Below are 27448 nucleotides of genomic sequence, written 5' to 3'. Positions count from 1 at the left end.
CATCTTTCACTGTAGCCACAATTTAGGTACAAAGGGAAAATACTTATGTATAAAAAAACCCAATTATTTGTATTTCACCACATGAGATCTCCTTGTGAAGGGGAAAAGTGTCACAATTTTAGCAGAAGGTAAGTTATTTACAAGTACTTCAGGTGTTTTTGTTGATTGGTTTTTCGTCATGTTTCATTTTTATTTATTTAGAAGTCCACACAAAGTGTGGATAACATGTTAAAGTATGCAAAAAAAAAAAAAAAAAGACAGCCAGCCTACCACACTTAAATGCAGGAGTACTGCTTTTCCTGAACCAAACTTTTCAGGAGAATGCTAAATGCTTAACCAAGAAGCCCAATTAACAATGTAGGTGACAACAAGACTGATAGAATTTCAAACTACATAAGAAATCGGATTGTTTTTCCAACTCCAATCACATATTGGAGCGCTCTTCTATGGAACTTCATTTCCTATTACTAACCACAATGTCTTTATAAAAATCGAATTAAATCTCAAGTTTACAATCATCTGCTTCCAGAATAAGAAGCAACAGCTGGTTAAGACAGAACTGCCAATTTCAAGCACAGAGATTAGGCCAGATATAAATTACCTCTAAGAGTCAAAGTAAAATGAGACCTTTCATCCTACTATGACTGTTAAGTTACACTTAAAAAAGAAAAAAATCAACTTCTTATCATATAAGTAATTAATTCTCTTTCACTGAAGATACTATTTCAATACGACTAAAAGCAACTTAGCCTATTAACTGTGACACTGTTAATTTCCAGAAGTGCACCCCCAAAAAAGCACAATTTCTGTGGTGTAACACTTACTTGATAATGGCTGAAACATTAGTGATTTTATTAAAGAAATCAAATTCCCGCTGGTAGAATTCCTTGGCTGGGCCAGATAATGAGCCAGTTATCTCCTCTACTAGCTGCTCTAGAAGTTCCCCAATGTCAGCTGCACATGAAAAAGAAAACATCTGTGTTAGAAGCTTATTTCAGAAAGCTAAGTGATACATGTGATGGGTACAAAAAATGTAGCAATGCAAACATTGCTGCATCTCTTCTGTCAGGTAGAATACTTCAACAGAACATGCCCTCTCTCTCTACAAACTAAAGAAGTTTCCAGCTTAAAGGATTCCCTCCTGTCAGGAGAAAGGAAGGAGATTCAGCCTGAACTGAGGCAAGAAAGGGGCTAAACTATATTATATTTCAAAGAACTCACGATCTTTTTGGTGTCCTTCTTCATCCAGGTAGATATTAGTTTTCATGTTCCAGATGAATTGGTGAGCCAAGAGCTGGGATTTGGCAGCTGCCCACAAGATGTATTCTCTAACATAACCCATCTGCAATTATAGCCAGTCCAATAAGAAAAAATCATTACAAATCAAGCAGACTCAACATTACTCATACTAACAGTGATTCTTAAAAGTCAAAAATATTTAATGGATGGAAAGACGACTGCTGCAATCTCAATCATGTTGCTAAAAGGCCTCTGAAGAATGATTCTGTACTCTAAAAGGTAAGGAATTGACCTAACACGTTTTAGCTTTATTACTGACATATTCCATCACTAGCTTTGCACATCTGTGCTATTTTCTACATGTTCCACACGGTTTTCAAATTTCCTTAAAATCTAGGTAGCTCATACTAGGTATACAAACCAGAGGAAATGCAGTGGAACCACTGGTATTGTCTGGCACCACTAAATGCTCCTGTATTATCAGAAATGCACATACTATCTTATGGACTGCACATTTGGTGTAAAGAACTAAGTGCTTGCACAGTTCCACAGAAATTTTCTAGGCAATAAGAACAAACTTAGAAAAGAAGTTGAAGTGTACAAATGAATTCTACTCATCCCAGGGAGGGCATAAAAGAGCGCATCCAAAGCAAGACAGCCTCTAAAGGCATTTGTCTTTTATGTATTAGTTATACCATAACAATAAGCAGCACTATTTTAAGCTTAAATTTTGTCTGCTTGGCAGTTTTAAAGTCTAAAAGCCGTTTCCAAAGTTTGCTTGGTTAATGTGCAGCTGTTTCATATTCTCACCTTATCATACCGCAGTGCCTGCACAATCTGTGGAATGTAGAATAAAATGGCATCCTGAAAAAGATGTCGGAGTTTCTATTGTTATTGTTTTAGTACTCAAGAGAAGACAGGTCACATGCACAGTGAAGTTTCCTTCAGTTACATGATAGAATAAAATTGCAAATACCGCCCCCTCTTTACTTTAAACTGTATATGTGCCCTCTCTTTTAATACAAGCATTTTTCTGCCCCGTTCAACTTCAAAAGTATTAACGATAATGTCTTTTATAGTCCTCATGCAAGTCTGACTAGTATTAAAAGTTCTCTGCTGAAAGGAGAATTTGGTAGTGTTTGAGGGGAGCACTGAAGAATTCAAGTTCGTGCAATTTATGACTAAATAATGACCAGGTACACAATATGTTGGACAGTCAACTTTTTCATCCCAGTCTCTTCATGCTCTCCAACTGGGTGTGCCCATTTTGCACACATATCTTTCCACAGTGCTAAAATGAAGCCTGTGGCCACAATGACTATGGTTGCGACTATGCCAAAACTCACCGGAGGAAAAGACCGCAGGACTTTAACTCCATACTGAGCTGTTAGAGGATGAGGTGGATACATGCTTGAAAAATAGGAAAGGCCAGTTGGTGGATCTGTTGGTGCCCAGCACAGAACATGACTGAGCTCAGGTGCATCAGCATCAATTGTATGCCAGGTAACCAAGTACTGAAAAAACAGGTCAGACCACATTGGCAGCTTACAGCACCCAGTAATATCTAGGAAATGCACATCAGATAGTAATGCTATAATCTAGCTTATTAAAGCAGGGCAAGAAAAAACATGCTATATTTTATAGAACCACAACTATTTTATATTCTTTGGAAATCTAACGATTGGAATCATTCCACCTTCTAGATCACTACATGAAGTTAATGAGGTCAAATTACTAAAAGCATGGTAGAGAAGTATGGGGAAAAATAAGAACAGATGAGTTAAAAAAAAAAAAGGTGCAGCTTTCTTGTCTGTTTTAGAGGTGATGTACAGAATGCTTTACTGCAGATGAACATAACAAGCCTCTTCCATTTTAAGAGGCTTGGCATCTCAAGAGAGCAGGTTAAGCTTAAAATAACTTCAGCAGCAGTGCTCACCATGACTTGGTCCTATGGTCTTTCTATGCATTATTCAAAAGGAGCAGAAATAGCAGGTGTACTGCAATTTATGAGCTCTGAGAAATTCCGTGTACAGTGAGAGCACACTTGGGAGCAAGCAAGCATTAACTTGCCACCTACTTTTATTCCTGTGATTTTTGCCTCAGCATCTTATTTCCACAGCTGTTTTGTCATTCTCTCCTACAGAAATACGCTTAGCATTAGAACATACACTGTTCATACACTACAGCTAAGGCTGTATTTCCAGTATAACTGAACTAAATAGCCATTTTGGGGCCCTGTACATAAATATTCATTAGTACCTTTATTGCTTCAGGAACATCACTAACAGCTCCTGGGTCCAACCGAACCAGACGAGTTACTTCTGTTCCAATAGCTTCAGTGTTCTTAAATCTACATATAGCCAGGAATACAATAACCTTATCATAAAACTTTGAAAGCCACTTCTATTTACACCAAGATGAAAGCAGCAAAGGGCAGGAAAGTAAATGCTCAACAAACAAATAGTCCAATCATCAAACAGTACATGCTGAGGGAACAATATGCTATCAAAGAGAGGATTCAGGTTCAGGAACAACTGGTCCTCATCCAGTGCTTTTGTACTAATGGCTAGCATTTTAGCCCATTGTTGAATTATTGGTTGAAATATAATGTCTGAGGTTCTACAGAAAGCTTCACACAAACTACCACTGTTTTGCAAAAACTATCACTGTTATAAGGAGGAAATGATTTCCTTTCCCTTTCAAAGCCAACTATGCTAATTCGCCTAGCATGCTTTTAAAAGTACAAGCCAATATACAGCTAAAACACTTAATTCAAAGATACTTCTAGAACTGTTTAAATGCTATGCCTCCTAATGGTTTAAACACTACTAATAAAACAAAATAATTTCTGCTGAACAAAACACTGTCTACATGTTAACATCAAACAGATGGAAGGGATAGAAATTGGACTCTGATAGATATCGAGCCAAGTTAATATATTTTTAAGTAATCCACTTTTTATTTGAAATGTCTTAACCAGCTATGAAGGTATACAAGGAGGCTGTAAGCAAGAGCAAGTACCATCAATAGTTATTGTGCCTGTACTCACTCAACTTCTAAGAAAGACAGCAGGAATTACATCAGCTTTTTCTTTAGAAATTTCTCACCGGGTAGGCAGCTGTACAGCAAGGTGAGGAGAGATACTCCAAGCTAGATTCACATTATCTTTCCATTGCTTCTCACTAAGACTGATATACTTCGATCTCCAGTTTGCCACACTGCTCTCCCCAGTTTGATCCAGCTCTAATTCAGGGGAGGAGAGTGGATTGTACCATGTGATTAAGCGTTCAATTTCAGTAGCCTGAGAGAAACAAGGAAAAAAGAAAACAAAAAAACATTCTCTTGAAGTAAAAATACTTCTACTTCACTCTCTCGTGGTACTTTAGTCAACACATCATGCAAAAACAACTGTCTTTAAAACTCATACCGCTTCCCTACAAACTCACCAGCAACGAGAGCAGTAACGTCCTTCGCTTCATGTAGTACTTGTGTAGCTGCGTACCTCTGTTAGTCTTCTTAGACATTCCTCAAATAAAGGTTAAAAACGTTTTCAGTGTTTTATTATTCAGTATGTTAGTCTATTTTTAAACTGTCCACACCTTGCAACTTATACATTTAAGAATTGAATCACCATAAGACGATTGTAAATTTACATTTGAATGATCTCAGAAAGTCAGCAATGCAGCTACTCATAGTGCTTGCTCTAAGTGACATAATTTGGATTTTTTTTTTTTTATTTTATTATTTTTTTTTTACGCCCCCACAATTTGGCATTGATAATCAAATACCCTGCCAGGAAAACGCTAGCCTGATGTTGAATATTGCCTGGAGACAACATCAACATATAAAATATACTGCAAAGTTGGATATAATCAGCTGGTTACAGTTTAAAAGATACCTGATTTTTTAGATATGGTTGACATGCCACTGGACAGAGGGTAGGTATTTATCCATCCTTGCGTAGCCTGCTGCCGAGACCCAACATTGATGTCCAGGTTGCTCCTGGTGTCTTGATTATCTAACAACAGAACACAGATCTGATATAGAATGTAATCAAATTTAAAAGAAAAAAAAAATGGGCTTTTGAAACTGGAGATGAAGGATCTCACCAGGTGGCACAAGTTGGCTTGCTGTGAGATACTTTTTATCTGAGAACATCGCTGTCCAAAACTTGATCAATATGCTGATGTCCTCACGAAGCCTCTTTTCCCCCTGCGTAGGGAACTTCGATGGCCAACTCAAGAAAATCATACAAAGAATGTTGAATGTATTAAAAAAAGCAAACAAAAGCAAACAAACAAAAAAACATTTTTTTTCCCCTCCTTTTGATCACAGTCTAAAAGAGATGAGACCAAATGTTATACTGTATTTTATTCTTATTTCTTCATTCTGTCTGCCTGAAGCTTTCCATTATAATTGAGAATTAAGGTGGTAGCCTGTCAGCATCTTGGATTCATTTGAAATTTAATATTATGATTTAATGTTATGGTTTCCTCACATTGTTAGACAGTCCTATTACTACATTATGTTCTGCTGTGTTCATGTCAAATCTTGGGTGCTTGTACTCTCAAAATGATTTCTGAAAACAATATTTCAGCCACATGTTCTGTAATAGCAGTTCTGTACATCTAACATCTAGGTACAGTTTTGAGCACTGAATGAACTCCAAAAAAAAAAAAAGAACAGAAAGAGAAAAAGAAAACAACTGCAACATTCCTGAAGATAATACATTAAAAACCACATATACTAAAAAAAAAATAAAAAATAAAAAAAAAAAAATACAAATTCTGTCTAAAAATCAAGATGGTTTATGAGCCACAAAGAATCACAAACAAAAGCCTTCATTAGAATGAACAAAGAAAAGGAAAGGAAGTTAAATTGCTAGAGAAAAACAGCTTGTGCTTTGAACTTGTTTTTGAACTTGAATTTGTTAGGAAATGTTACACATGCACATTCAGTGAGTAGTAGCAAATAAGACAGTACCTGAAATAATCAAAGGCAGTTGAATAAATCTTCTCTCTCAAAACATTTCGAATAGTTGCATTTGGAACCACATCAGCATGCAGCAAAGACAACCCCAATGTCAGCAACCTAATACATTCAAGAGAATGAAAACCCTGATGTTCCCAAAACAATGATTAAAGCAACACCATACAAACCATAATAAAAGCAATACTATATCTATAATTCTGTTCAACTTGTTGAGAAGTGCCTGTTTCAGAGCTCTCGGAACATTCTTTTATCATCAGCCTGTTCCTAAAGCTGTGATGACTGAACCACACAAAGTTGAAGCCTTCAAGTCACAGAAGAGAAACTGATTGATAGAGCAGAATTATTGCTAACTGATACACAGAATTGATTCCTGATGCCAATGATTCACTATATAAAATTATCTCAAAGTTTTCTGAAGCACCAGAACTGACTTTCAAAATAAAGTTAATACTTCTACTTTGAAAACAGAACTTCAACTCTGCATAATTCCAGGATTTTTAAAGAATTTTCACCACTTGAAGCCAATGACAAAATAAACAGTTTGCACTTAGTTATTTCGTGCCATATCTCATAACCATGCTACTGCGACCAAGGAAAAGAAACCCTGCTCACTTGAAACGGGGTCCAATTGCTGCCACATGCCGATTCAAACTGCCCTTTGCCCCTCCAATGTTCAAGGAAAGAGATCGCTGGAGCAGGCTGGAGAAGATCTCTATTTGGTCAGAACTGCAGTACTTGGCTATTTCAAATCTCTGCACCAGAAACTGAGAAAGAGACAGAGATGCTATGCATCCTTCAATTTTATTTTCAATCTTAAAATCAAACAAACCAGTTTCTTCTGTTTCAGACGCTTTCATAACCATCACGCTCCTGTAAAAAGAGCATGTCTGAGCTTTGAGACAGAGGGACTACCATCATGATTCCACTAGCTCTCCAATTCACAAGAACAAACAGTACAGAATGGCTTAATCACAGCACTATTCCAACATCATCATAGGGGGGACATTCCAGAAATACACACCTCTATCCAGATGTAATGTGGAGTGACTTCTGGCGGACAAGGTCTTGGCTGGCTTTCCTCTGAGGCTGCTAATGGATCTGCTTCTTTCTGCTCAGCAGAAAACAAGCCAACTTTCTGCTCTACTGTCATTTGCCAGGCTCCTGCCATTTCCCGCATGAACTGCAAAAGCAAGATTATAAGATTGAAAAGCATCTTCTTGTATGGAAAGCACAACATTTCTCCACAAGGTACACAACAACAACAACAGACTACTTCTGTTCTGAAGTTCAGTTAACAGAAATACCAAGGGCAACAGCAGACAAGTGCTGTATTTCGTTGAGGATGCCAAACTATCAGTAGCACATGGTGCTGTCCTTTTTCTGCTAAAAGTTACTACATCCTGCCATAGGATTATAACTTTTACAAGCCTATTTTTTATGCCAGGGAATAATGCCAAGTACCAGAGGCACTAAATGATGAGCAGAGATATTAATGACTGTTTTAAAATATCATTCTATAAATTGCAGTAGTTCAGGATCTAATTCATGAGAAACACAGGTACCTCAAGCAGCAAAGTAAGGTGTCTAGCTGAGATCCTAACAGCCTTTATTTGCTTTATCATCCCTGCTGCTAAGAAGCATCCATTTCCCACAGTCCACATAGTGAGGGTGTTCAGATTCCCAACAATACATCAAGAGAAACTTCCTGGCAGGTTAAAGTGTTTAACAATGCATTTACTATTCTTATTCTACATGGATTCAGAACTGTGAATCTCTCCATATATTCTTCTTTCCCTTCCCGCTTGCAGGGACAGAGAAAGAGTACTTAAATTGCTTCCTACCGGCACTTCTATTCCATTCTTGGCAGCAAGCAGCCACTCCCAGCAAGCAATTGCTGTTTCCATACCATGTTCGTTGAACATTTGCAAAGGTCCCCAGCACAGATGATGAAGAAGCTGGGGATCACAGTCTGAAAGCAAACATTCAAACACATTTCCACAGCAGAATAAATAAGAGCATAATCGGCATAAAAACAGCTGATAAGAAGGTTCAAGTTTAAGAGCATTTTCCCCCAATACAAGCCAACTAATAACAGTTTCGCTTCAAGTTGATGCATACAGAGTTAGTATGCAGATACCTTCTGTGTTTACTACATGTAGCATTCACATCCAGAACGCAGAAGTCCACTCGGTTTTCATTACCTTTGCTGCTTATTAATAGCGCAGTCAACTTAAACATGGCCTGCGTGTAGAATTCAGACTGGCCTGATTCAAGAGCATTGTTAAGCTCTTTGACCATCAGTTTATTTAGGTCAGATGTTCGTCCTGTAGCATTTGAGAACTGAATCATTCCAGACACCTGAAAAATATAATGAGGCTTTAAATGAAGAACAATATTTCTAGGAGTCTAGTTTGGTACTGGTCATATGCTGAGTAAGGAAACTCAATACAAACAGATCTCTTTTAATTGTATTTTGCCAATGCAACTTAGCTTTGCCTGTAATTTAAGAATTTGATACAAGATGAAGTGGCCTTCTTCGATGTAGTGACGGTATTGGTGGACAACAGAAAGATGACCGATGTCATTTTCCTGGACTCAAGCAAGGCCTTCGACATGGTCCCTCACTAAATCCTTATCTCCAAATTGGAAAGATGTGGATTAGATGGGTGGACCACCTGGTGGATAAGAAGTTATTTGAAAGGCTGCAGACAAAGGGCAGTGATCAATGGTTCTGTGTCCAGATGAAGGCTGGTAATGAGTATTGTCTCCCAGGAGTCTGTCTTGGGACCAGTGCTCTTTAACATCTTTATTAGTGATATCAGTGATGGAATTGAGTGAGGAACCCTCAGCAAGTTTGCTGATGACACCAAGCTGAGTGGTGCGGTTGACACAGTGGAAGGAAGGGGTGCCATTCAGAGGGACCTCAACAGGTTGGAAAGGTGGGCCTGGGTGAACTTAATGAGGTTCAACACAGCAAAGTGCAAGGTTTTGTACTAGGACTGGAGGAATCCCAGGCATCCTTACAGACTAGGAGTAGCCTTTGAGAGCAGCCCTGCGGAGAAGGACCTGGGGGTGCTGGGGGATGAAGAACTTAACATGAGCCAGCAGTGTGCTTTTGCACCTTGGAAAGCAAACGGTATCCTGGGCTCCAACAGAAGAGGGGTGGCCAGCAGCGACAGGGAGGTGATTGTCCCCCTCTACTCGGCTCTTGTGAGGCCCTATCTGGAGTACTGTGTCCAGGTCTGGAATCCCCAGTACAAGAAAGACAGGGAGCTGTTGGAGAGGGTCCAGAGGAGAGCCACAGAGATGATGAGAGGCTGGAGCACCTCCCCTACGAAGACAGGCTGAGGGAGCTGGGCTTGTTCAGGCTGGAGAAGAGAAGGCTGCGGGGTGACCTCATTGCAGCCTTTCAGAACCTAAAGGGAGCCTCCAAACAGGAGGGCGAATTAACTCTTTGAAAGGGTAGATAACTGCAGGACAAATTGAAGGAGGTAGGATTTAGGTCGGATGTCAGGGGGAAGCTCTTTACTATGAGAGTGGTGAGGTGATGGATCAGGCTACTTAGAGAGGAGGTTGACGTCCTGCCCATCCCTGGGGGTGTTCAAGGCCAGGTTGGATGGGGGACTTGGGCAGCCTGGTCTAGTATTAAATGGGGAGGTTGGTGGCCCTGCATGTGGCAGGAGGTGGTTGGAGCTTCATGATCCTTGAGGTCCCTTCCAACCCTGGCCATTCTGTGATTCTGTGATCAACAGCAAAAAAGCTACTTAATAACCTAGGAAAATTATACTCTTCAGTCTTGAAGGAATTTAACTTTAGAGTCCATGCTTAAAAGAACCTAAAATCACAGAATAATGTAGGCTGGAAATCAGAATGTCCTGACACCAGACCTGGTGAACACTCCACACACTGTCTAAAAGTGTGTACTTACCTCCCCTGCATAGCGGTTACGCAAATTAAGAGAAGCCATGAAGTTGGAATAGTCCTTCTTCACACAAGTAGGTCTTTCAGTTAGCTGAGTTGCCTATGACCAAATCATATACAGCTATTTATATTGTTCACATCTAATCAATTATCTTTTTTCCTTTCACACCTTTATCTACATTTTAAGCTTAGTTTCCTTTGTGCTTATAATCAGAATAGTATCAGGACTATGAGATACAAAAATACCAGAACGGATACACATGAAACAAGCAACATGTGCATTAGTTACATGTTTACAGTTAGAAATTTTTCAAAATTTATACACATGAACTTTTTGAAAGATAAAAAAGCATGAAAAATGTAATGAAATTCTATAATCTGACAGTCTTCTATCACTCGATCCTTATATTTTTTTTCCACGCAGTTCACGTAGACAAGTCAATCAAAACAAGTCATGTGAACATGAAGAAGCCTTTTCTATTATTTCCTTTGTAGTTTTAAAGTTTCTTCCAGCACATTCTTGATTCTAAGTTTTTTAACTTTCCCTCTGCACAGAACTATGTCACAGCATTCCTACATCCTGTGGGAATTCTTTATCCTATCTACATGTAGTGACTAGTATTAGCTAGAAGGATGACAGTAAAGAGGGAATGCAAAAGAAAATCCTGCTAAAGCTTGGAATGAGGAAAGTTTCAGAGCTGCTGCTAGAAAACAAGCTGGCTGATTACAGAACAGATTCTACAGATTTCTTCAAGAATCAAACATATTTAAGACAAACTACATAAAACTGAATGAAATACGCAATGTGAAAGCATATGTTGAGTGAACCTACAATGCATTAGAGCAAATGAGCATTCTATTCTAAAAAGCATTTCAGCGTTACATAAAGATTTTATTTTCAAACTAACAAATATCATCCCTAAATGCTTCTTTAGAAGAAATATAGTTCTACTTTCTTTGCTTGTTAGCAGCCTACTTCTTAGTAACTCATGTAACTGACTGGAAGATACTCTGACTTGAGATGGAAACAAATGAGACATCTGAGTAATTTTCATATGTTATGTCAAATATGATTTAAAGGCTCTATATTATCTGTCTAAACTTCACGTCATAAAATTAACATGACTGCTACACAAACAAGCAAATACTCACGCCCAAAGTGGTGTTTTCTCTGTTGTACCCAGCAAAGTGAAGAACACTTTCTGTAGCCATAGCCAGTCCTGTGTGCTGGGACAATCCTGATACCCAGTTCTGATGTTTGTTTAGGTACTCCTGATGCATCAAAAAACATTTGTTAGAAAACTACTGTGCTTTTCAAAACAAGGCAGCTCACAGGCTAACACAGCATAACTGAAGAAAGCTTAATTTCAGATGTATGAGAGGACAAGTAGACTACCTCTTGTAGGTACTGCTCGCCAGCAAAAAAAGCCTCATCCTAAATTTGCAAAGAGAAGGAGTTGTTTCATTTTGTAAAATGATTACGTGAACAAGGTAACACTTCAAATCTGAGATTCTTTTTAAATAGAATCAGTTTTCACAAAAAACCCTACAAAATAAAGTGCTTTAGATCAGTCTTGAGCCATCCCAGAAATTCTGTTTACACTTCTGGATAGTCATAACATTGGTCTAATCTGGACTGCATGTCTTCTTCTGCTATTTAACAAAAAGAGAACTCCATTATACTGTAGCGAGACTTCTTGTTTACATAAAGTGTTTTATTTATTAATACATCATAAGAAGTTTTTGCTAAATTGAAAGTGTTTTTTTTTTTTTGTTTTTACCATTTTCTACTGAACTCCAACATATGCAAGTATCTACTACATCCATGCTTTGTTAACATCTACAGTTTGCCATAGATTCATATGCAATGTTTTTATTTCTTTAACTGAAAAATAAACAGCAAGAATGAAAAAAACATGCTCCCAAGAAATAAGACTTATAACCTAACTATTCATTTCAGTCCAGCTGGTATTTTAAGCTACCTAATCTTTGGTAGACAGAATTATAACAAATTTTTATCTCTGAATTAAGTCTGGAATGACCAACTGTTTTCAAACCTGTCATGTTAAAGATACTCAAGTTTAGATCAAAACAACCAACAATTCTAGTTGTTCTCTACAATAAAATAAGGAAAATTTTAGTGAGACAGAATTTAAAATGAAGTTTGAACAGTCTGAGAAAGTAAAGAAAACAACACAACTTAATTCTAATTTTGAAGATCTACGATGATCAAAATCTCTCACAGGAACAGGCTCATTACCTGTAGATGAGATTTTGTAACAGAAGGAGCCCACTTCATTGCCTCTTGCAGAATCATCCCACAGCGTGCAGCAAAGTCTTTGACTATACTCTAGAATAACAAAGCAACAACAATGAATTACAGGATATTGAACAAGAAGCACTGGTTTTAATGGTGTAATAAGTAACATGGGTACTAAGATGTGTCAGATAGTAATAGAGAACTTTACCCACAGATTTATTGTCCTTTTAAAGTAGCTCAGAGTAACTCACATCTGAGACAAAGAAAATCAAGTGCTACCTACCTCTCTGGCTTCATGTGTGTCAGGGACAGTTATTCTATATGGAGCATCAGGAATGTCATAGTATGGTTGGTCCTTGTGAATATCCTAATCAAAAACAATAATCAGTTCTCAAAATAAAATACATAATCACTTAACTTGAATATTATAGACATCACTCTTCCTAAATAACTGCTCCTGGAGTAAATCTGAACAGATCTAAGAGATGGTTTTTATTCCAGTAAGGTTTTCAGTACATTTAACTCCAGAATTCCAAAAATCTTCTGAAAATTCAGCATGAAAATAAAACTTGAAGTATTTCCATCCTTAAAAATATCAGTAGGTAGCAACTGAAATATTACAGATCAGTAATAGGCACTAGATACAAAAAATACACTGGAAATTGTACATGCTGACAACCTTCATCATTCAAAAACAAAACAAAACATCAACAAATTTTTATGCAAAATGAGATAGTTAAACTATCTCAAATTGGTTAATACTGTTTCCTTTATTACAAAATTTGATTTTCTGAGTATCTGATAACTTGCAAGGACAATGAAATGCCATATAACAGCAAAACAAAGCAAAACGTTCAGTTCTATAAAAGTAAAAAAAAAAAAAAAAGGAAACATTCATCTTGTATTCCTAATAACATCACTGCATCATTATAAAAGAAACTTACTGCACTAAGAGACAGTGATAATGTCTGCAGAATGTCAAGCATAGTCTTCAGCACAGTTCCGCTCCACAGCAAGTGAGGAAATCTACAGCAAGACAGGATTGGAAGGAAATTATTTTATCAAGAAATGGAGCTCCTCATAGCGTGCTAGGTGAACTCATACTCTATAGAAATCACAAAGTTTGCCTCGGCTCACAACTAGCTGGCTCAATACATGCTTGAAATCTCTCTGAAAAGCAAGTTAAGTAAAGCTATTCCATCAAAAAAGATGGAATATTTTTTGCAGTTATTTCATGGGCGCTTTGCTCCATCCATGGGAATGCTAAGCAGAGACAATTTAAGAGACTGGATTAAAAATACTGTTGCCTGTTATTTTACAAGGTGATGTTTCAGAAGTATCAGCCACCAAATCCACGTCTGTTTTCCTTAATTGTGAGTATTCACAAAGCAGTCAATATGAAAAGAACAGCAGAATAAAATCTATACTCACTTGTCTACCAGACCAGATAAGTACTTGTCTGCAACTCTCCTGATCCTTTTGTGAATGTGGTTAAAATTCACCAGTAAGAACTGTGCGTGTCGCTCCAGCTCTTCTTCATTCTCCTTGGTTTTAGGCTAAAACACATGCCAGAGAAGTATGAAGCCAAGCACATTCTCTTAAAATGAATAAGAACTTCCACATTAATTTTTAAGTTCAGAGGCCGTGTTACCTACTTTATCAGCCATCATTGTCAGGAAAGCTTCAAACACCTTATCAGCAACAGCTATTACACACTGCATCATTCCTGAAGAATTGAGAGAAGTTACAGGTTTGATAAGAACTGAGTTTTCATTATGCTTAACAGTTAAAAAGCATTCATGTTTACCAAGCCAGCATTGAGCCAAGCTGTTTCAAAACTAAGACGGAATATTTGGCAAGGACAAAACAACAAGCAATCTTGTGAATGAGATTCCTTTTTTGTTTTAATTGCTGGATTTGGTTTAATTTTGCACGCCTATAGATAACTTCCATGCATCTCAACTTAGTAAACTTACCAGATTTGTCTTTCTGAATTGCTTTATCCTCAAAATAGCAGAACATGACTTGGAAGCGATCTTGATCAGTTGAACGCAGTACCCTAGGAGAGGAAGAGTTTTGCATGCTTCTTTTCCTCTTTTATTTAAACATCATCAACACAAAACGACATACTCTAACAATACATTATGTTACCACATAATCATAGTAATGATTCATTCCATTGTAAATTTAAGTTTCTAATAAATGCAATACTTCCATTTGTTTCTACATTCAACTAAGTGGACCCTAATGTTAGTGGAAAAAAAAAATAATGTCTGCCATCAAGAGAACACCTTAGGAATAGGAAACCTGATGATAATGCACTTACAAAAGCATCGCAAACAAACAAATCCAAAAAATATACTATCTTTGACATTTCTATAGGTTTTGTCTGTGTTGAATTTGTATAATGGAAATATCACTTAGCAAAAAAAAAAAAACGTTTCTAAAAATACAGCCAATATGTTTTTGATAAAAACCGTATGTATTGTCAGCTATTGTCAAAGTAAAAATAGGATGGGGAAGTTTTTACCTACTTTCCTTACTACTAGACTTTCACCTCAGCTTTCAGCTACACAATGTTTTGCATAGCAGCAATGAATATATGTCTACAGAAATAAAATACATGAATTCAGTAAGTCACATTAGTAAAAGCTAACACACACTACTGAGGCAAAAAAAACACTCACTACAAAAAAAAACCAACAACAAAACACATTTTCACAGCATCTACATTACATTAATCTCACAGAATAGACTATTTTTCAGATATTTTAATCCTTCTGCAATGCAAGGATGGGACTCTGTGCAGGAGATACATTATATTTGTAAGATGTTCCCGTGAAGAATCCTGTTGTCCATCTTCTGTTAATTCCTATACAGAGGAGCTCTCATTTTTGTGGCTCTGCTATATTATCACATCCTTTTACCTACCATGATTTCTGTACAGATGAATTCTTAGTCTCAGAATCTTCAGTGCAGATATTTTGATTCAATTTACTGATTCTCATTTGCCACAGTGTCTGGCAAATCTGACTTAAGCATAAATTTAAAAAAAAAAATCATCAGAAGACGGTACATATGTATATACCTCATGTACTCCAGACGGTAAACAGAAAGGAGATAAGTAGACATGGCAAAGTCCAACTTATTGATCAAAGCTGACACTTCTGGAGGAGGATCCAAGAGATTTATTATGGTACTCCGCAGTTCGTTTAATTCAGCCTAGAGATGAATACATGCAGTTATGTGAAGTGGGAGGGCTATATTAGTTTGTGTTCTGAAAATATTCACTTTTAGCTATTAGTCTTTTTAATGTTCACAAGTAATATGCCAGGATACCTCTGTATGCAGACTAGGACCAGCATGCTGTAACACAGCAAGTCAGATTCCTAGTATGCAGAATTAAACAGAATTTGGAGTCAAGCTCCTTGCTAAAATGACTACTAGTTCCCATGCAATTAGACCATGAAGAAATACAATTCCTCTAATTAACGTAATGTAATTTTGATCAATACTGATATTGTTCAGCTTCTGAAACTTCATGGAACCACTGCTTTGATGTTACAGAATTAGGTATATATGCACATGCAGACTTCTGTATTGTTCGGGAGCCAGAGACTTCTTATATGCTGCTGCAAATCAATTCGTCACACACTGCTACCATAAATGGCCCTAACATAAACATATACCCTGCAAACACTAGAGAGAGTATACTAGTACCACGCCAGAGAATAAAAGAAAGTTCAACTAAAATGCATTTCTTTGAACAAGGAGAAAAAAATGTGTTGTTTTCTTCCAAAGCTGTTTCTTTTTGTTTTCTCCTTACAGTTCAAGTGTTGTCTCCATCTGATACAGAATGGGTGAAACTATCTACTAAAAGGCTTCCGTCTCTGCAAAGACTTGATTTCTACAGCTAATGAAAACAGTATAGCTGCCAGCCTAAAAAAATATATTAACACACAGTAAAAGAATCTAAAACATTTCTATATACTGCTGTTAAAAGAGCTGTGTAAACAAGGCATTTTTGCTAAGAGGAGGCAGGTTAAATGCATACTCCACCTTTGAAATACACGGTAATTCTTGGTTAATAAATCAATATAAATGCAATAGAAGAAACCAATACTTACAGAAGTCACAGTATCATTCTTCATGGCAGAATTGTACTGAAGAACAGATCTGAGTGGTTCTTTGCTAGGAAATGTGAGTAATGGAGACTTGGTGGCAATTTCACATACACCCTCATACCATTCCTCTGGCCAGAGACCTGAAACACAAAAAATGAGAAGTGGAACAAGGGAGAAAAACAGAATTAATACTCCCTAGGTTAATCAGCATTACCAAGCTCTACACTGTTCCTCAAATGAATTTTTTATGCTCTTCAACACAAACACAGTGGTTTATGTTTCCAAGTATAACACACACATTTAAGTGATTCCAAGTGAAACTTCGAAAGGCATAGTAAGTTTCTACTTCTTTTCCCTTTGTACCCCATACATACCATACCCCATTTTCCACTTCAGGAACTTGGTGGTCAACATTAATACTTAAGTTACAGATAATTGCTGTATTAGCTTAAAAAAAAAAAAAAAAAAAGTCAGGTTCAAGGATAAGTTGTACTGTGTTGAATCTCACAGCTAAACAGAACAGTTTTCATCTGCTTATCAGACAAGCAGCAATGTTTTTCTCTTCAAATTTACATTACCTGATCCTTCCACAGCAAATCCCATGAGCACTGAATACAACCAGAAGTCACGGAACAGCTTTTGCAATCTGGGCTTGGCTTCCTTGATGGGTGGCAAGCGTCGAGTGAGCTAACAGAGAACAAAATAAAATAAAATCAGGAAATGGTGGCAATTACAGGAACCTAATTCCATATGAAGAAATCAACTTCTGTACTTCCATTTACTGTGATTTACAAAGGGAATATCTTTTGTCACCCAAAGAAACTAATATAATATTACTAACGTTATACTGAAGAAAACTATTTTTTTTAGAATAGCACAAATTCAAAATGCTGAAACTAAATTTCTGTGGTTTCACACAGGTATACCATCATACTGATACAGTAATCCAAAAAGAATACCTTATATTAGTATGCATCAACTGTAGAGAGGAAGAGACCACACGGTCTTTCAAACCGTGAGCTCAAGACAGCACCTTTAAGCTTTGTTTTAGCACAGAGGAACTCAAAATCAAAATATTAGTCAAGCATACTTCTGGTTGCCATTGTTTATTGGATTTGTGGAAATACACTGAGGCTCCAGCTGGGGATCTCTTATTGTTTTCGCCCACACACATAATGACATCAGTCCTGGAGAATTTACTATCTAAATAAGCAAGTAAAGGAACACCATTTTCAACACATCTATTCAAGCTGTCTGATAGCCTTTTCCACAGACAATGGAGCAGTTTATACTCTCAAACAACAAAATGATGTGGAATTCTTACAAATTCACATAGAAACCTGACAGTCTTTTACCCTAAAATTGTTAGCAGCACAGAAAACGTTAAAAAAAAAAAAATAATGAAAGGAAATCTTCACTAAACTGTGAACTTTACCTAATATGACCAGATTTTATTACTGTAGACTTCATTTTCAGAATTGTATTTAATCTATCCTGAAGAGATCTTTTTCTTAACCGTAAAATAATTCTGTTGTGGTATGAAAACAGACAGGACTTCAGTAAAACCTTACATAAAGCTAACTCGGGACATATTTATAGATCATAAGGCAGTCTACCATTAAAACAAATAACGGAAAATTCCTATACTGCAGTAAAATTAACCTGAGTCCTAGCTGGTGAACAGCACTGCTGAGTTGACAGCAAATGTCTATCACTGTGCCTCTGGTGCAGAAGTAGCCTCACAGATCCAGTAGCCTCAACCACATTTGAGGTGACGTTCAACTAATAATATAACCTCATCTTAGCACAAAACAGCAGTGACATGGTTTCTACCAGTCTTAAACTGCCAAGTTTACGTGCATGCGTGACTGTGAAACTTTACATACACACCAATTTTTGCTCAAAGATTTTCCTCAAACATGAGCCTGCAAAGCCATAAAAGTAGTTCAACAAACAACAAACAAAGCAATCCAGCAGAGATCACTAGGCAAGGGAGGGATTTTGGCTGACGAAGTAAGTTTAGCAGTGTTTGATTTAGAAAATGTTTACTTTGGGAGATATACAGAAAACTAGCACCAAAGTTCAGATTTAAAACTTGCCATTCCCCTCACTTGAGCTGCTCAACACATCTTTTCCATACTGTGACTTAAAGGTAAGCCTCATTCACATCCTCTGTTATTTTACGTAGATCTGAATCAAATGCACATATATTGCAGAGTAGAGGAATGCTCTGTATAGGTGGAGGTGAGCACTGATTAAACATTAGTGAAGATGAGAATATAAAGTTGGGAACTGCTGACAGCAAACTCTTACACGGCAAAAGCAGAAAATATTTTTCAGTAGTTACTGGACAAAGAATGTCAGCCTAGAGAGAAAAAAAAAATAATCTTTTTCTCTTCTGGGGGTGGGGGAAATAAAAAAGAAAGGAAGATGAATTTATGATTTTATCAAGTTCTTTAATCACAGTGTAAATCTTCTAGTGATCCTTCATCATTGTAAGAACAATTCATTTTCTATATTGGTTAATCATCCTGTTTTAAGATTTCAAGCTAATTACTTTCAGGGGAGAGTTCAAAAAATTAAATCTTAGCTTAGTAACTTCAGTCCTGTTACGAGCCTGAAAAGTGCTGCAAGCAATGGTTTACAAATTTGTGCATCTATGTATTTTACTTCTACAGCTCCTTGGTCTATTTGCTAATTTGCAAAACATTTTAAATCAGCCTCTTAGTAAAACTTTACTCTCGTCGTATTCAACTTTTTTCCTACATTATAAATCTCTGTGATTATTTTCCTTTACTCAAAGCAAGTGCTATGAAGTGAAACTGATTTTATAAAGTCACCAAATAACTTTCTAAACAATCATTGTAAAAAAAAAAAAAAAAAAAAAAATCAAGACCTTGGCATTCAGACACCCATTTTACAGTGTCACCTGACACAATTATCAAATGTTCAAGTATTGGTCTTGGACTACTGCAAGAAGAAATTAAACTTTTTCATACCTTTTTAAGATCACTGTAACTACCGCAAGTCAGAATTATGGTGAAAAGTCTCTCAGACCTACTTCTTGTCAAATGAGTAAGGTTGATGGATTAACTTCAAATTACGTATCTAGAATTAGCTCTTGATTTTGAAGTCATGACACCCCCCCCCCCAAAAAAAAAAAAAAAAAAAAAAAAAAGCAGCAGTGCTCTGCTTAAGAGACAAGAGATGAAACTCCTTTTTGGAAAAAAAACAAAAAACAAAAACAGGTTCTGGTTAAATATATTCATAGATACACTAAGTGAACTTAGAAATCTATCATCAGGATAACACTAAGACCGGAAGAACGGTTGCAAACAGGAACTTATAGGACTCCACATCATGAAGAAAATAGACAACACTACATACTGTGCAGTGCTACGTAAAAGTAAATTGAAACTAAATACAACTAAATAAGAAACAGAATCAAGAATCCAAACAGGAGAGGCAGATAGTTGTACCACAGTTGTAAAAAGTGAGCACGCCCATGGCGTAACACACAAGGCAACAAACAGGCCAGCATGAACATTTAAGCATTTTACACACTGCAGCCCCACTAACAGCATGCAGTGCAGATAAATGTCTTTTGGTGAACTCCTTCAGTGGACCCCAGTCCCTCCTCCTACCAACCTCAGATCATTCAACTTCTCTTCAACTCATATTTTTAGTAATGAAGTTAGTAAACTTTAAGCAATTGTATTTCACACATAAATAGATCAGTGTATTTCAGGCAATGAATTTGTTATCACTGAGATATGTCAATAACTATTACTTAAGCAGGAAGAGTTCAACAAATTATCTAGCAGGATGGAGACATTATGTAAGCAAAAATGATTGCCAGTAAAACAGATTTATCTATCTACCTAAGACAGATAAATACTGTTGAATAAAGCAACTACAGACTTTGTGGCCTGACAGAATCTATTGAAGACCTAAAATTCTGGAACACACAATTAAAACTCAATTACCCTCTTTCTTTCAACTTTGTTGTCTTCCAGGTTTTCAGAATGAAGTTCCTATTTCATTTGTTTGCTTTGGCTGTCATCATAACCTCCGCATTTTGTGGAATCAAGGACTTTGGTGACCATTTTGAAAGCCTCAAAGATGCACATACACGTGAAAATGGAACCTATCATATGCCAGACCTACCACTGGAGTTCCACAGAGAAAACACAATCACCAATGACTTGATTCCTGAAGAGGAGGAGGAAGAGGACTATCTAGATCTTGACAAGATATTGGGTGAAGACGACTACAGTGACGTTATTGATGCTGCTCCACACATAGTTTCTGAAATTCAGCAAGGAAATATTCTGGAACTTTTCCAAGGCAAAACCAGAATCCAGCGTCTTAATATCCTCAATGCGAACTTTGGCTTCAACCTTTATCGGAGTGTAGCAGACAAAGCCAACTCCTCAGACAATATTCTCATGGCTCCTGTTGGTATTTCCACTGCAATGGCTATGATTTCCCTGGGTCTGAAGGGTCAAACTCAGCAGGAAGTATTATCTGTTCTCGGTTTTGAAGACTTCATTAATGCCAGCACCAAATATGAGCTCATGACAGTCCATAACCTCTTTCGGAAACTCACTCATCGGCTTTTCAGGCGCAATTTTGGTTATACTCTGAGGTCTGTCAACGATCTTTATATTCGTAAGGACTTTTCCATTCTGAATGATTTCAGAAACAATATGAAAACATACTACTTCGCTGATGCCCAACCAGCTGATTTTTCAGATCCTAACTTCATAACCAAAACCAACGAACGCATCTTGAAGTTGACCAAAGGATTAATAAAGGAAGCTCTTGTGAATGTAAACCCCACAACGCTTATGATGATTCTTAACTGTCTTTACTTCAAAGGTAAGTAATCCCAGACTAAACTTAAATAGATTCTGTAGCTCAAAATAGACAAATTCTGATTCTGAAACTGATTCTCTCATCAAGAACACTCGCTATTATTAACCCCTTAGCTTGCATGTCTTCGTAGCACATCGATGTTCTAGTTACACCTTGAAATCAACGCATACTGTAGTAGAACAGCAAGAACATGTTATAGACAAATGCTTATAGTCCAAAAGCAAGACTAAAAAAAAAACAACACATGAATGCAGAATAGCCTCAGAAAGCATGGACTCTGTATGAAAAGCATGAATCTTGGGTGGTGAGGAAGTACTTACATGCAAGTTACTAGTCAGATTCGGTCCCATTTCAGGTTATCGACTTCACTAAAATTGCAGAGGTTGATTCCAGTTAAAATGTTTAACATTCCTGAAGTACTATGGATTCAAAGGAATGACTATAAAGACCTTCTAGCTTGAAGTACATTTTTATGTGATCAGAGTGTGATCCTTGTCAATGAGTCTATCCAGAGAGCTAAAAACAGTAATCAAAATATTCTTCTAAAATTAAAAAAGAAGACATTCACTACTTGGAGTGTTTCAGAAATTCAGCATGGCCTGTCTGCTGCTATGAGCTCCTATATGCTTCACTATAGACTGAACAATCAGAAATAAATATATATACACACACAATATTCTCTTAATATTAACTCTTATTTTCAATTTCTTTACTCTTCAGTTTAGAGTCCCTAGTAAGATTTTCAACTTTGGCTATTTGCCTAAGGTTGAAAGTTCACTATGTTTACTTTTTTTCTAGTTAAAAAAAAAAAAAAAAGAACAATATTAAACGAGCAAAAAAAAAAAAAAAAAGGCAGGAGGTGCAAGCAAAAGAGGAACTGAGGAAAACGTCAAAACCTGTTACTGACTGTGTAAGATGAAATCACATAAAAGCAAAGTAACGCATCAGGAGGGAAAGAGAGATTACCACAAATAGCAAATACCACAGATAGCAAAGTTTGAGTACAACATACTGCTTTCTATAAAGGAGTTTCCTTTTCTCATTATGTCCCTGCTTCCTGAAAACACATACTCAAGGTCTCTTCACTCTGCATTCTTAGCATTTGATTTTCCAACAGTGTTCCTCCAGCTTTACACAATGTATCTTTTCCATTTGTTTGTAAGGCATTGTTTCCTTGAATAATGTTGCTTTTCTCTTTAAAAGGTCTGGAGCTCTCAATAAGCATAAGATCCAAATAATCCCCTATTTCAAAGTACCTTCAAAGTACCATCCAAAATAAAAATATTTGTATCCTTAAATACATATTAACGATAATGTCTTACCATAACGAAGGTGTTGATTTACTATCCATTAGACTACACAGAAAAAAAAAAAAAAAAAAAAAAGGATTACACAATGTGAAACAGATGCATTACTTTTCATGATGTGGTCACATTTAAAATATCTTCTGTTTTAAAATATGTACTCTGAAATCATTAAGTGCTTGCACTATCTCAAAAAAACAAAGACACCAACAGAAGTTAAATAGCTTTAACGCTGGAACTCCTGAGCCATCAATATCAAAAAGACTCTTTTTTTTGTTTTTTTTTTTGTTGTTTTTGTTTTTTTTTTTTCTTTTTTTTTTTTTTCCTTTCCCAGTCCTGTTAGTTTGAATTACCACTGTACCTGCTGCTGAAGATAGTAAGTTTCTAACTCATAAAACCAAAACCAATCAATTCCATATCGAGACGTGTCATTCCTTTATCTTACAGTAACTGTCTCCTGGTACAGTCTCCTAGTAATTCCATTTCAAGTGAAATAACTTTTCAGAAGCAGGTTCTGCTCTTTGCGTACCCAGTGTGTTTAATAGTTCGTTGAGAAATACGACGTTTTGTCCACATCTTTCGAATTACAACATTTACACTATTTGTATCACTGCAGACAAGCTGTGTATTAGCCTTCAGAGCCAAGAAACCTTTGAGTATTCTCACGTACGCAGAGAGGCTCAGTACAAGAGTCATTGAGCAACAGTATAGCTCCAGATACCAAGAAGTCTTAAGTTTCTCCTACGCAAAATCCATCAACAATTAACTGGAAGCTATTCAGTCTTGGTTATAAAGTTTTATCTTGAGTTGGTATCCAGCATACATCTGAGACCTATTCTCCATTCCACCTACCAAAATTAAGTCAGTTATTTTAGCCACGGTAGACCACAGCAGCTTTTGATGACTGAAAAATTTAACAGGTTCAAAATTGCTTCTCTAATACTCTAGTCATGAATACAAGACAAAAGCTTACCACTGAAGACAAGTGATTGACTCTACCACCTAGATGGAATCCAAAATATCATCCTGGGAAGACTTTAAACAGTCAAGAAAGTCAGCACAGTGCCAACTGGTTTCTGCTAAACCCAGACCACATGCTTCCTACTGGAGAAACAGTACTTTATATCAAGACAAATGCACTTGCCAATGTGAATCCAAGAGGAAGTTTTCAGCTCCCCTCTTTTACTAAGAAGAGCTGATAGACTGCTCTTACCCCTTAAGAGACAGAGCTGCTGAAGATCCCACAGCCCACAATGGCTTGGAGTCATTACCTAGCTCGAGTCCCATGCCTGTGAATTCCACTCCTTGAAGAAATCCAGATGGTGCTTCCACCTGACAGCTGAGGCAATTTGCTTGGGAATAGCATAATCCATTTTATATATCCCTTCAGAATAACTACAGTCTGATGATCACTTTGACTGCTCCTAACACATCAAGAAAACATCAGAATGGAAGTCAAGGCTTTTTGTTACCACACAGTCAATTTAAAAGTCAAATTAAGGGGCTCGGAATCATTAACTTTAATCTAACGTTTCGAAGTAGACATAAAGTTTGTAGTCTATCCACACATTTGCAGTCATGCTCCCCATATACTTGCTTGCAAATGACAACCTAAAATCTAAAACTTCAACAGGAAGTACCAGTAGCCCTATCTCCACTACAAAATTCTAGCTATGTCTGCCTATTAAGAATGTTTTTCACAGAGCTACAGCTCTAAAGAGAATAAAGTAGTACCGCTTAAAAAACTGCTGGCTTTTTTTTGTTTGTGCGCCTGGTTGGTTTTGTTCCTTTGTTTTTCTTTTCTTTTTAAGCACAATCAATAAATATTTTGGATACCAAATAAATCTTTACACAGCTTCACCATCAGGGTTTGAATCATGTTTTCTCAACTGCAAAATGTGTTGAATTGCATTCTTCGGGAATAAATTAGACGACCAACAAGCATGTTGAAATCAAATCAAATTGGATCATACAATTAACTAGTAAACACCCAAACTGTTCAGAATGTCTTAAGATGGTAAGCTCATTGACTTGGACTGATTAAATCAAGATAATGCCTTCAGCATAATATCCTTGAACTATTATGCAAAATGAGAACAGCTATTACATAGCTTGATGCATCAATAACATGCCTGACGCAGTCTACTTCATACTGGATTCAAATATCAGATCTCAAAAAAAATAAAACTGTACTGTTAGGTGAAAGCCCTGTCAAGTGGTTTACATATATTTATATTTTTTAATTTCTAGATTCCTTATGGAAAAAAAAAAAGAGCACATGAAGCCATTTCACATACCCAATTTGTGTTTTACTTCTGTAATTCAGATAATTAAGATCAGACAAATATTAAGCTGGAAATAAAGACAAATATTAAAGTTGCTTTAAAACTTGTGTCCTGATTCTGGCTTAATTAAAATTAACATTCACCTACAGCAAGTTCTAATTCACATGAATGAAAGTATAATGTATACTGTTACTCTGGAAATATTTTTCTAAATAAGTATATTTGCTTTTTTTTGTTATTTATTTGTCTTCTGCATTACCAGGAACGTGGGAGAATAAGTTTCCAGTGGAAATGACAACCAAGAGAAGTTTTCGACTGAATGAAAAGCAAACAATAAAAGTTCCTATGATGCAGACTAAAGGGAACTTCCTAGCTGCTGCAGACCCTGATCTGGACTGTGGAGTGATCCAGCTCCCATTTGTGGGGAACATCAGTATGCTGATTGTACTTCCACACAAGCTCTCTGGCATGAAAGCACTAGAAAAGCAAATAACCCCTCAGGTGGTGGAAAAATGGCAGAAGAGCATGACAAACAGGTATCTGCTGAAAAATACGTTCTGTTAAAGTCTTAAATACTTTCCTGGTCATATTGGCAAGGAAAAGTAGGCAGCCTAGAACATAACATTTTGACTTAAGCTGAATGCTTTAAGCTTAATACAATCTATACAGAAGCTACAAATCGCCAGCTTAGAACCCCAGAAAATTTCACAGTTCCTTACAAGCGTACCCAATCACTCATCAAAATGCCCAGACCCTACATACTACACACAACCAAAGCAAAGCATTGTATTATGTCAAACTAACAGTATGTTAATTAATTATAAAGAACATAGCTTAAAAATTAATAATGCCTGATTTGTAAAAGCAAAAGCACGGTACAAGTTCTTGTGTTATTTGCACCTTAATTTTAAAACAAATGCATAGCAAAGAAATTATACAAACTCACATCTTCAACAATTTTTTTGCATTTTCTTTCTACTAGAACCAGAGAAGTAATTCTGCCTAAATTTAAGCTGGAGAAGAACTACAACTTGATTGGTTTTCTAAGATCCATGGGAATAGAAGAACTGTTCAGTGAAAAAGGCAACTACTGTGGTGTATCAAAAGAGAAAGTCTCCATTGACAGAGTATTTATAAAACTCTCCTTCTCTTCATCTCCTTTCTGATTAAGCAATATAATCTGAAAACAAAGCACTATAGTAATAATTCACAGTTTAAGCATCCAAAAATATTGTTTTACATAGTCTTTCTTGGAAGATAGAGGGGGGGGTTTGTGGGTTTCTCTACACATCCTCATTTTTTTTTTTTTTTTTCCCCTTTTAAAAGAAATATGTTCAATTACATGTCAAATCTACTAGAAGTATTGTGGTTGATCAGTCAGTCAGTAACAGAGCTACTCAGAAGCCAAGCCCAAATGATTGCTGCCCCACAGGATCTACCAGCAGGAGCATCACAAGGCAGCCACATGCAGGACACAGCTTTGCTGGGGGGAAGGCCTTGAGCGCATCATTTGTGTATACTGAGACCCTCCTTTTTTATTTTGTTTTTCACAGTTCAATCATCAAGGCACAATTACTGTGAACGAGGAAGGCACAGAAGCTGGAGCAATAACCAACGTCGGATTCATGCCTCTTTCTACTCAGATTCGCTTTATTGTCGACCGCCCCTTTTTGTTTTTGATCTATGAACACCGTACCAGTTGCCTTCTGTTCTTGGGTAGAGTTGTCAACCCTGCCAAGCCATAGAGCACAGAGCAACACCAAAACGCTTTCGTACACAGGCTGTATAATTACGCATTAATATATCATAGAAGTATCACAAAAGGCAATTTTCTTATCATATTAGTTAATACAAAAGCCCCGGTATAAAAAAATATATATATATATTATATATATAGCATCTATTAATAGTTCTACATGAATGGACTCAATAGTAGATGATTTGTCTGCAGTGCGAAGTATCAATACAAGTATATTAAGAAATATCTCAAAGTAACTTTGTGTCTTATTTACTTCACTTTATAAAATGTAATCAATAAAATATGAAGACTATCTGGATTCTTGAAGTTCAGATCTGAAAGTTTTATTGCTGATGAACCTATTCATAATAAATAGGAAAAAGAAAATCCTAAGTACCTGACCGGCATTAGAAATCTACGTCTCTCCTGGATACTTTTACATACTCTAATAACAGTAGGTGGCCAGCATTCTTGCTTTTGCTTGCACTATTTAACATTCAGCAGACCATGCCATCAATCATGAGCTTTACTGATCAGCAGAACAAAAATGTCCTGGTGGAATGAAATCCTAACGGATCCACTACCTTCCCCCAGTCTGACTTTGTTGGTTTCAACACAGTTCTCTAATCTCCACCCATATAAACAATTTCAGAATTAGGGCAAGCAGATAATTCCTTAGAATACCTTATGTATTGTGAGCAGCTAGC

At 36.7% G+C, this 27448-nt stretch overlaps 2 protein-coding genes across 2 annotated transcripts in view; one reads left to right on the top strand and one right to left on the bottom strand.

Moving 5' to 3' along the window:
• PI4KA (phosphatidylinositol 4-kinase alpha) overlaps positions 1 to 27448 on the bottom strand; it is a gene marked incomplete at both ends in the record, with an annotated part of 58582 nt that overhangs the window by 10046 nt on the left and 21088 nt on the right. The window contains 25 exons of the mRNA XM_079543632.1: positions 825 to 954; positions 1222 to 1342; positions 2050 to 2103; positions 2586 to 2753; positions 3499 to 3589; positions 4347 to 4540; positions 4686 to 4765; positions 5138 to 5257; positions 5349 to 5476; positions 6223 to 6330; positions 6844 to 6995; positions 7253 to 7411; positions 8073 to 8200; positions 8433 to 8589; positions 10160 to 10252; positions 11305 to 11424; positions 12413 to 12502; positions 12696 to 12779; positions 13357 to 13438; positions 13844 to 13968; positions 14068 to 14138; positions 14389 to 14471; positions 15501 to 15634; positions 16540 to 16676; positions 17115 to 17223. Coding sequence (XP_079399758.1) covers positions 825 to 954; positions 1222 to 1342; positions 2050 to 2103; positions 2586 to 2753; positions 3499 to 3589; positions 4347 to 4540; positions 4686 to 4765; positions 5138 to 5257; positions 5349 to 5476; positions 6223 to 6330; positions 6844 to 6995; positions 7253 to 7411; positions 8073 to 8200; positions 8433 to 8589; positions 10160 to 10252; positions 11305 to 11424; positions 12413 to 12502; positions 12696 to 12779; positions 13357 to 13438; positions 13844 to 13968; positions 14068 to 14138; positions 14389 to 14471; positions 15501 to 15634; positions 16540 to 16676; positions 17115 to 17223 — 2918 coding nt within the window. The remainder of the gene's footprint in view (positions 1 to 824; positions 955 to 1221; positions 1343 to 2049; positions 2104 to 2585; positions 2754 to 3498; positions 3590 to 4346; positions 4541 to 4685; positions 4766 to 5137; positions 5258 to 5348; positions 5477 to 6222; positions 6331 to 6843; positions 6996 to 7252; positions 7412 to 8072; positions 8201 to 8432; positions 8590 to 10159; positions 10253 to 11304; positions 11425 to 12412; positions 12503 to 12695; positions 12780 to 13356; positions 13439 to 13843; positions 13969 to 14067; positions 14139 to 14388; positions 14472 to 15500; positions 15635 to 16539; positions 16677 to 17114; positions 17224 to 27448) is intronic.
• Positions 20562 to 26748, top strand: SERPIND1 (serpin family D member 1; the record flags this gene model as incomplete). The annotated part of the gene is made up of 4 exons (XM_079544020.1): positions 20562 to 21417; positions 25266 to 25539; positions 25986 to 26130; positions 26557 to 26748. 4 exons carry the CDS (start codon positions 20562 to 20564, stop codon positions 26746 to 26748), a joined length of 1467 nt encoding a protein of 488 aa, XP_079400146.1.

Source organism: Tetrao urogallus (assembly GCF_951394365.1).
Source record: "Tetrao urogallus genome assembly, chromosome: 17".
NCBI lineage: Eukaryota > Metazoa > Chordata > Aves > Galliformes > Phasianidae > Tetrao > Tetrao urogallus.
Note: the sequence above shows the minus strand (reverse complement) of the source record. Positions and strands in the feature narration are given on the sequence as shown.